The following is a 10,612-nucleotide window of genomic DNA, read 5'->3' as shown; positions in this document are numbered from 1 at the left end:
AGAAAAGATGAATCACAAAACAAAAGAAAGAACAGAAAATCAAAAGAAGAAAAAAAACAATGTTTTTCTTACAGTTACTTATTTTACTGATGCATTTTGAATATCAGAATTGAACTGCCATGTTGATGTAACAGTTCTTGCTTCAAAAGAAGGGGGATGTAACATATTCATGTTTATGTGGAGTGCGCCCCTAACGGCCCGGTGTATTATACCAGTGAATAAATCAGTTAGATTCAGATCAGTGATCGCTCCGTTATTCTTTGTTTATTTAGACACTTATATGTCAATAAGCAACAACAGAATATTACAGGAACTAGCCTACGATACCATGGCCTCTAGGGAAATAGTTGGCGGATGTAGCAACGGATAACTTTAATCACTGAAAATTATATATAGGCCTATATCTTTTATTTTTTGGAAGAGGCATCGCAGTCAAAGAGGGCAGACGGGCACTTGCCCGAGCAACTTTAGTCCTGCACGTCGCTCAGGAGTAACGTTAAACAGCATGTTTAATAGGGCTGGCCCAGCCCAGCACAGCAGGAACACAGCAACCGCTAGGGGCGTAACAACACACACACAACGCACGCACGCACGCACGCACACACACACACACACACACACACACACACATACATCTAGTTATATTCTGATTTACCTATGTTAACTTATTTTTATGTTCTTGGAACTGTAAAGCTAATTGAGTGGAGTTGTATGAAATGCGCATTTCATACAACTCCACTCAATGAAAAAGCTGAATTTGTTCCAAGGCAATTTATGGGTTAAAGGTCCATATGCTCCGCAACTAGACAATCTGGTCTGGCAGTGGCGCTACAACATTAGAACAGGTGAAGCTGGGGTTTGGACTATTTCCGTGGGTTGAAAGTTTCGAGAGGAGTTTCGAGGGGAAAGTACCAGGAAACTCAGTAACATGAACTTCGGATAACGATAGACACAGTCTTACGAGTGTCATGAAGTTCTAGGTATGCCAGTCTGTAGGATATCCCACCGGGTGTGTAGAGTGTTTTCTGGATGGACTAACAGTTCCCGTGCCTTTGATAGGCTATTTCACTTGGATTATGTGAGGGGCTCAAGCTGGTGAACGCAGCGGCAATCAATTGAATCTCAGTCAGATTTATTCTGTTCTTCAAACTAAACAGCGGGATTTGTCGTCATGAGCGTTAAAGAAGGTTGTATGCATTGTCTTGAGGCTGTCTTTAGACCATGTCTAAAAAACCGATTTAACAAGAACAGTGGACCTGGAAAGAACGGTGTTGACAAATCGGTGGTTATTACAAATCCGCAGGTTGTGGCGCGTGAACTGCCACCCTTACCTAAGGAAAGACCGGGATATGCCTATGTAGCTCTCTATGACTACACGGCCCGAACCGAAGACGATCTTACGTTTAATGCTGGAGATAAACTCGAGGCATTGGATAAAAGCCATGGCGAATGGTGGTATGCAAAGGCTCTCACCGGTGTCTCGGCGAACAAGAAGGGTTACATTCCAGCAAACTATGTGGCTGCAGTTGAAACTCTTGACGCAGAACCGTAAGTAGCATTATTGGCTCTATGATAACTTAGTACAATTGACTGTAATTGTATTTTCACCCAGTTTCCTTCCTTTCCTGCATGTGTTCAGTTTTGAAAACTAAACTGAATTACCTATTGAATGGCTCTTCTGTTCACTTTGCATTAATTAGTTTAAGGATGCACACATTTGTGGCTATCGTTAGGATATTGGGCATGCAGCCCAGCTTAAAAAAGGCTGTGATAGTTTTAGACTCTCTGTTTTCTATCTACCTACGCCTATTTGGGGACAAAATCACTGCACCTTCAATGTGCTATAGCCATAATTCGTCTCACAGCCCACCTAGTTAGTTAGTTAGGCCTACCTGTTATCCTAATCTTGAGCTATGGTGAACTAGGGTAGGGTTTGGTGGTAGGAGCTATGGTGAACTAGGGTAGGGTTTTCTAAAATTATCTTCTAAAATGAACCTTTTCTGACCTCCTCCTATGTTACAGTAAATAATGAAGACAACAACACAACACAATGTGTTTTTGTGTGTAGCAAAGGAAAACCAACCTAAGGTGGAATTGTTCATGTTCAAACCCAATGTTGAAACACACAAGGCCTACATGTTGCACTTTGTGGAATTTGCTGTTAATATGTGAGTGGTGGTTTTGAGGTTCTTTCAGTGTCATGGTTCCTCTTTATCACAAAGTGTTTTGTGTGTATTAAGTGCTGTGAATCTACTATACTGCAAAAGAACAAGTGTTTTACTGACGTTTTAACACAGGGTCAAACCACAGTTAATCATTCCCACCAAGACGGAAATGCTGTGGTTTGGTTAATCATTAACTTGAATTACTCAGTGCAATCAATATAGAAAGGGTACTTTGTGGAACCCACATCTCTGAGAGTTCACGTTTACAGTGCAACTAGATCATCTTTATTACATGTATAGAGCTTTGTGAACATACACAACGTTGCATAAGAAACATAGAATTTGTAGTATAGTGAAACAAGACAGGATCTGCCTGACAACTGAGGATTGTTTGTCAATGACACTCAGCTCAGACACACACTCAGGTTTTAAAGCCTGGATGCTTGATAAGCTAGTCGGTGTTATTCATCATTTTACAGTCAATATAGGGTTAGTTTCACACTAAATAATTCCACTCATCACAATCTCATTTTACTTCATCTGGCATTTGTGTAGTCAGCACTTACACTTAATGAATCCTCAGGTCAGTCAGACTTCATCAACTGAAATTAAACCAAACCACTTGCTCATGTTACAGGTAGACAAAACAAACAAATAAAACAAAATGTCAAAACAACTTTTGATGCATCGAACACTCTCATTTCATGGTGCTGCTGGATCTGTTAAGAATGGTCTCAGTCTCTGGATAATTGTTCAATGGCAAATAACATGAATGGAAAGTAACACCTGTAAGACAAAGTGGAATGTGTTTGTATGAACTATAGTTTATAGGAGATTCTCAAAGTAATGTCCATTGTGAATTTGCAGATGGTTCTTTGCGGACACAAAAAGGCTAGATGCAGAGAAACTGCTGCAGGGCGAGGGCAATGCGCATGGGGCCTTCCTGATCAGACACTGTGAGAGCCAGAAAGGAGAGTATTCCCTGTCAGGTGAGGAAACCCTAACAGCTTCTCCATTTTCTTTTGGTCATCAAGAAGCACAAAGTTCGCATTTATGTTTGACAGAATATGGCTTATTGTTGTTTCCCAAAACAATTTGTGCTGATTACTCCTGTGCTGACAGAATTTATGTGATTGCAATTACAGTTCTGACTTCCTTATTCCTACTGGGAACTATTTAGCCTGGGTCAACCCCAGATGAACTATTTAGCTTGGGTCAACCCCAGATTAACTATTTAGCCTGGGTCAACCCAGATTAACTATTTATCTTGGGTCAACCCAGATTAACTATTTAGCCTGGGTCAACCCAAAATTAACTATTTAGCTTGGGTCAACCCAGGTGAACTTGTCAGCAAATTTGACATTGTTAGACATTGTCCGACATTGACATTGTTGTTGAAGCCGATTTCTGAATCAACAAAAACCTAAGACCTGATCATAATCGCTTATCCAGCACAGGGCGGGCTTTATATGATGATTGACAGAGGAGTACAGTTTACAGTGCTGTTCAACACAACCAATGAAATTAGTAAACAACTGCATTCAAAGAGTTTGGCTCCAAAACGCTATATCCTCAATTTAAATGAATTTTCATAAATCATTTATTTTAATTTTGTTTTCCAGGTAATGTCAGTGGTACTGTAATTGATTGTTATTTGATTTATCTTCATTATTCATATTATTGATATTACCTGAAATACACAATTAAATAACATGACTTATTAATGATTTCAAAAATGGTTTTATAGTGTTTTGGAACCAAACTCTGTATTCAAAACCTTTGTTTACAAGACAAATGTGTTTGCTGTTCTTGTGGAAAGCTTTGGTAAAAGTTCAGTGCATCAATTTCAGTTTAATTTCACTGATGATTATGCCCCTTGGAAATCAGAAGTGAATGAAAAGTCCCCAGGCCCATTCTCAAACTGAATTGAGATTTGAGAAGGAGTCTGGTAGTCTGGCTAGGAACGGTTCACCTGGACGCAATATCCCTGTTTCCTCATTCCAGAACAGCCCTGCTGTATATCTTGTACTGTACTTTTGCAATAGGCTCTGTAGTTAATGAAGGTGAAAAGTGATAAAGCAGAGTTATTGTCCTCTGATAAAACAGCTGATAGCATTTGGTCTAGAAAATGGTCTTTGGGTAAAGTTGTGACATTTGAGCTCATACTTATTCCATAGAAATGTAACTGAACATGAGTCAATCTGATGGACACGTTTGCAGTTATGCTTTTTATTCAAATAGTACCATACTTTTGCCTATAGATATGTGTTCCTCAACAACCCAAATGCCTGTGTTTTATACGCCTTTCACATGTGTCATTTAATGAATGTGCGTCATCTACATAATCTGTCATACACCTTGTCATGGGTTCCCTCTCTGTTCCCACAGTTCTGGACAAGGGTAAAGTGAAACACTACAAAATTAGAAAAACAGAGACGGGAGAGTACTATGTTTCTAGAAACCGGGCCTTTCCGACTCTGAAACTGCTTGTGGAGCACTACTCAAAGCAAGAAGATGGCCTGTGTCTGCGTCTCTTGCAACCATGCAAAAAGGTGAGATGTCAATGATGTCTTGTTTCCTTTCTGGCTTGGAAGGTTCTTTGGAACTTTATCCACGTTGATGCCCGCTATGAATTTTAAGCCAAAGTGCAAGTTGTACACAAACACCTTAATGATGATGTACTAGGCTATTCAACACTAGGCCTGCAAGTTGTACACAAACACCTTAATGATTATGTACTAGGCTATTCAACACTAGGCCTGCATGTTCTTACTCTGGAGGATGAACATGACTTTAAGTTGAGGTTTGTCTTCTAATGTTCTGGTGTTTGCCCCTATTCAGATGGAGGCTCCTCAGACACATGGACTGTCCTACAACACTGCGGACCAATGGGAGATTGACCGCAGCTCAGTGCACCTTTTACGCAAGCTGGGGGCTGGACAGTTCGGGGAAGTGCACGAGGGAATCTGGAATGACACCACACCAGTTGCTGTAAAGACTCTGAAACCAGGTGAACATCGAGACTCTGTGAGCTCAGTGAAGTGCCCCTCAGGTACTAGTGCGAGACTAACCGGTATCCAACTCATTGTCATTCCATCAGGGACCATGGACACTCAGGATTTCCTAGGCGAGGCTCAGATCATGAAGAGGCTGCGGCACCCCAAGCTGATCCAGCTGTATGCCGTGTGCACGGTGGAGGAGCCCATCTACATCATCACGGAGCTGATGAAGAATGGGAGTCTGCTGGAATACCTGCAGAGTAAGAGCGCACCCCACAGTCCCACACTCACCTGCCCCGCCTCCCCCAATTATATGCTGCCACTGATTACTTGAGTGATTTGTGCTGGAGATATGTAGGGATTGATATCACTCACTGTATTTTTAGAATTACCTTTGTAAAAGCAATGCTATAGATTTTGCTAAGACATATTACATAGAATTTAAGATTTCTAACAGTTTTGAACATTGAATTCGACATCAAGGAATGAACACACACCTTGCCTTGAGGAGTTGACCAACTCATTAAAGACTTCAAAGAAGTTTGAGTGATCAAGGTCGCTTTTTCCTTCGCAAGATGTACATAATAACATTGTAGATGGGCAAATAGCGAGATTCTCTGAGAGTTTCTGATGCCAAGATGGGCACCTATGCTGGTCTTTGGCCTTGAAAACATGATGCCCTTTAGTATAGTATACTGTACTTATTAAGACACCATTTCACTCTGCCTCAGTAGTTCAAACTTTCATTATACCAGGTGATTTGGTGCTCACTCAAACCAGTGGAACTTTTTTTATTGAATGCACATATAGTACATTCAGCAAATGTTCTGTGGAATTCTTACCAGAAAGAAATGTTCCCAATGTAGTTGTAAAATAAAGAAACGTATAGGGGATATATTTAAAGGAGAATTCCGGTGTGATATTGAGGTATGATAAGGGATCAGATTCCAAAAATAATTCCGTGGAAATGCATGGATTCCAGTTGCTGCTACTGGAAGAAACTGGAATCCATGCATTTCCACTGAATTATTTTTGGAATCTGATCCCTTATCATACCTGTTCATTCTTACTCGTCGCTCGACTTATCGTGACTAAATTCAAGATGGCTGCAAACGCTAAACTTCGTGAAGATACTGTCTGTATAAATCGTCTTGTAAGTAAACTACCAGTGCTTTTTCAAAGTTCTCAATGTCTCGTTTTAAATGTCAGGGCCCTCGGAAGTCTACCAATGAAGTGTGGAGATACATTGAGCCTCGTAAATGGGGTAAAACAGTGATTTATTTGTATGGCTAGCCCGATGCCGAAGCACCACCATTGAAAAAGCTGTTGGTAGCATCGGCTAACTAGCGCCAGATTTTGGAGTGCAGGGGACAAGCCGAGATGGGCTATGAGACATACGTTCACACTCGGTATCATGTTTCAACACACTTTAGGTCAATATCACACCGGAATTCTTCTTTAAAGAGGCCATCTCCAAAAATCTGCTGTGTGTATTGGGGCATGCAGACAAATCTAATCAGATCTAAAAATAGCTTTGCATAACATGTCAGTCATGAGCAAGAAGGCTGTAACACAGAACTTTATCACATATTTATGTCTCTATTCACTTATCCTTTACAATAATATTAAAAATGAGGAGATGTACAAAAGAATGGATAGATGGATGGCTAATTTTCTCTAAATTATCTCAGAAGTGAATTCCTCCGGTCATTCAGGCTTTGTCATGGCGTCCTGTTTGAAGTTTACCTTTTGCTCATTACTGTGGCAAGAAAACAGGAAAGGGATTAAAGTCTAAATGAAATCAACTGAATGAGGGCGTTTGTCTTAAGACAGGCATGTAGATACTAGCTAGCGCTATCTCAGTTTTATGACATGAGTGCGCACTGAAGGGAAAGACTTGATTGCCTTCCTGGAGATTAAATCATACTATGCTATAGTGTAACCTTATAATGTTAATGTTGATTCTGTGGGTGCAAGTTTATATTCAAAGTTTGTTGTCATGTATTAGAGTGACAGGAATGATCCGGGTTATTATTAGAACTACATAGAGTAAGGTGTGCCTTTTGAATAACAGACTGCAACCAAAGTTTCCACCCATCTCTTTGTCTGTAAATGTAGTCTGTTAATAGTGTAAGATAGATCGTACACTGTGTTGAAAACAACACAACTTGCATTGTTTTAACACATCTCTGTGTCCAGATAGGGACAACACAAGTTTGTGTTGTTTCCTTTTTTCATTTGTTACACAAAATGTGTTGAAAATAACACAACTTGCATTGAAAACAACTCAACGTGTGTTGTTTGTTTAACACATCTCTGTGTCCAGATAGGGACAACGCATTCGTTTTAAAGGTGTATGTCATTGTTGGCCACTACACTTCATCTGTTTGTATGGCCCTGATAGCATTCCCATTAATATCCACCATCTTTGGCACAGTGTTTTAAGCATTTATTGCTTTAACAGCCTTTAAAGCCTGTCTACATACTTTCTGACTTTTTAAAACCCTTTTTCCACCACTTTTCTCACAGAGGATGGTGGTACAAAACTGCGGATCTCTGATCAGATTGAGATGGCAGCTCAAGTGGCTGCTGGAATGGCCTACCTTGAGCTCCAGAATTACATCCACAGAGATCTAGCTGCCCGAAACGTTCTCGTTGGGGAGAATAATATTTGCAAAGTTGCTGACTTTGGCTTGGCACGGGTCTTCATGGTATGATCTTACTGATATTCTGTTGTCACTCTTAGACTCTCTTCACAAGTTTCAAGAGTTGTCTCTGAGGTTTTCCTTGACTTACCAATGTTGGTTTTCTTTCAAGTAATAGCTTTTGTTTCTGAGCCTGTTTGATGACATTGTAGAGATAATATTAATGCCCTTTTTGTACATACCATCTGGATTGTCTGTTTTCAACATCCTACGAGACTACGAGAAACGTAGTACATCATGAATGAATGTCAACAAAGCTAGATCTACAGGTTCTTCCTTTTAGACCTCACAGAATGTTTTTGTAAAACCTCTTGGAATCAAACCTTTTAAACTTTTTGGTTTAGATATAGTTCTGTTAATACTTCTCACATTTGACCATGGACATCTTCAGTCGTGATATGTTGTTCATCTGATTACATGATGAGACTGATCTAGAAATATATTTCTTTCAGGATGAGAATGTATATCAAGCCAAAGAGGGTACCAAGTTCCCCGTGAAATGGACAGCACCTGAGGCCATCCATGACAACAAGTTCACCATCAAGTCTGACGTGTGGTCCTTTGGCATCCTACTTTATGAAATTATGACCTTCGGTCAAATGCCATATCCAAGTAAGGCTGGGCTTACTTTGTCTAGGTCTTGTCTATCTTTGTATGTGTTTTAACAGTTGCCTCTTTTTGTAATTTTCACAAGCCCTAAGCGAACACAATTGTCCAGCAGACGGCCTTTTTCTTATTTATTTTTTTCAGAAAGAGTCCACCCATAAATCTGAATCTTTTTTTATCCACAGCTTATATATGTATCAGTCAGCCCCTCAATGGTTTCTCCTAAACATACTGTTGTTTGAATCATAACCAAACTTGCCTCCAAGTCATTATGGTTAGCAACACAATGTCAAAGTATGCAGTGCATTCTCTTTAGTGATTTCCCGCTGGTGTTTCTCGTACACCTCAACGGGAAGTCTCCGAGAATTCCTGTAAAGGCATGTTAATAATCTACCTCTTCTGTCACTCAGCCATGACCAACTACCAGGTGGTGCAGCAACTACCCAACGGCTACCGCATGTCCTGCCCTCCCCACTGCCCCAAAGTCATGTACGAGATCATGCAGGAGTGCTGGACAGAACAGCCTGCTACCAGGCCCACCTTTGAGACCCTTCAGTGGAAGCTGGAAGATTTCTTTGACATGGACTTGACATCTTATGACGATGCCAACCACTACTAGTAAGGGTTGCTACTAATCCTGCAACCTTTTGTACTAGTCCTGTAACACTTGCAAAAAGCCAAATGCGATCACGTCTCCAATACACTCCAATAAGTCATCTATTATTAGAAAGAATGACTTCAGATAAAAACCCTATCATGACATTTCACTGATGTCATTTGGACCATGGCGTGGAAGTATCTGTTGTAGTATTGTGTCAGGATGTGTTGAGAGGAGAAACTCTCACAACAGAGTTTGAGACTCTCTCACAACAATTGTTGTTTTGTCAACTGAAAGCACTTTTTATAGACCTGCCAGTGTACCCTAGTGTCTGGCAGTCGTATCGGCAGCACTGTGAACATGAGGGTAGCCCTGTTTAGGCTTGGTTAGTGACTATAATGCAGTCTTTTAACGTCATGTAAGTGTTTGGATGGAAGGATTGCTGCCTGACCTGATAAACCTGCTCAACTTGTTTGTCTATGCGGGGACAGGCATGGTCCACCTGTTTATGGGTCGTGATCAGAATGCTGTTCTGTAAATGCCTTTGTCAGAGTCTGACACCTCTTTGAAAAAGAGGAACAGCTTTGCTTCATTAAATCCTTGTTCCATAACGTAGGGTCATTATGTTCATTCGTATGGCCAGTTCAGTCACATACTCTCCGTTGAAGAATCATCCTCACCTCACCTCACCTCAATTTAAAAGCTATTACACAAAGAGAAACTGTAGTTGAACTGTAGAGAAACTAAAGTTTACTAAATAATAACAACAATCATAACAGTATGGTTTGACATAACATATCTTTGCCATGATCATGTACATTACACACCTGAGAGTGCTCTTATGAAGGACAAATCACAGTGATCTGACCAAATAAGCAGTTAACATGAAGGTATTGTGTTTTTTTGCTGTTTTTATCCTTGCTAAGGGTAGACAGTTCAGTGATTTTATTTGTTTTCCTTGATCTACTTTTTAATGACTGAAAGATTTGGAATGGGTTTCCCTTAATGTGTGTAATGAACAGGCAGTTACAGTTGCACAGCATGAAATAAATAAGAGATTTAATGTGTCACATGTAATTTATTTGTTTGGAGGTACACAATTGACTTAACCATGGTAGAATTTTTGTGACCTGTGTTTCAGTTGCCTTTGATTGTCCTTTTGAAGTATACATTTTTAATAATACAAAATATTTCTCTGTCAAAAATAAAATATATTAAAATGAAAATATTTCTGTAAATATTCTGTTTCGGTTTAACTCTGAGAATGTAATACTCTATAGATGCCACAGGGGGGAGCTGGTGAACCAAGCGTACAGAGGTATTCTGAGTATGTGTTTTAGTGATAAAAGAACTCTGAGTAATCAGTGAAGCCTGCCTAAGAGAAGAGCACTGCTGTTGGGATTTGAGATTGAAGATTTCTAGTAGGAGGTTACCTTAACCTGGTTAGTCACTAAACCATGTACTTGGAGTAACCCTCAAAGGACAGAAGAAAATGGGCCACCCCTATTTCCTCCATTAGACATGGTTATGTCAGTCAGG

General features: G+C 40.1%; 1 protein-coding gene across 1 annotated transcript; it reads left to right on the top strand.

Annotated features, from left to right (window-relative positions):
• Positions 1-814: 814 nt before the first annotated feature.
• Positions 815-10,299, top strand: frk (fyn-related Src family tyrosine kinase). Its single transcript, XM_076273157.1, has 8 exons — positions 815-1,548; positions 3,033-3,154; positions 4,554-4,717; positions 5,007-5,175; positions 5,266-5,424; positions 7,694-7,875; positions 8,322-8,481; positions 8,886-10,299. Exons 1-8 carry the CDS (start codon positions 1,172-1,174, stop codon positions 9,092-9,094), a joined length of 1,542 nt encoding a protein of 513 aa, XP_076129272.1. The 5' UTR covers positions 815-1,171; the 3' UTR covers positions 9,095-10,299.
• Positions 10,300-10,612: the final 313 nt, after the last annotated feature.

Source organism: Alosa pseudoharengus, unplaced genomic scaffold (assembly GCF_046254945.1).
Source record: "Alosa pseudoharengus isolate Yale_2024_CS ecotype anadromous, Long Island Sound unplaced genomic scaffold, YU_APseudo_1.1 YU_APseudo_1.1_scf_7, whole genome shotgun sequence".
In the NCBI taxonomy this organism is placed as follows: Eukaryota; Metazoa; Chordata; class Actinopteri; order Clupeiformes; family Clupeidae; genus Alosa; species Alosa pseudoharengus.
The sequence above is the reverse complement of the archived record's forward strand: the minus strand, read 5'-3'. Positions and strand labels throughout refer to the sequence as shown.

Excerpts from the sequence above, each read along its gene's own strand:
- frk (XM_076273157.1), top strand. The coding sequence starts at position 1,172 with ATGAGCGTTAAAGAAGGTTGTATGCATTGTCTTGAGGCTGTCTTTAGA. Across the intron at positions 4,718-5,006 it reads TCTTGCAACCATGCAAAAAG|ATGGAGGCTCCTCAGACACA; the intron begins GTGAGATGTCAA and ends GCCCCTATTCAG. Across the intron at positions 7,876-8,321 it reads GCTTGGCACGGGTCTTCATG|GATGAGAATGTATATCAAGC; the intron begins GTATGATCTTAC and ends TATTTCTTTCAG.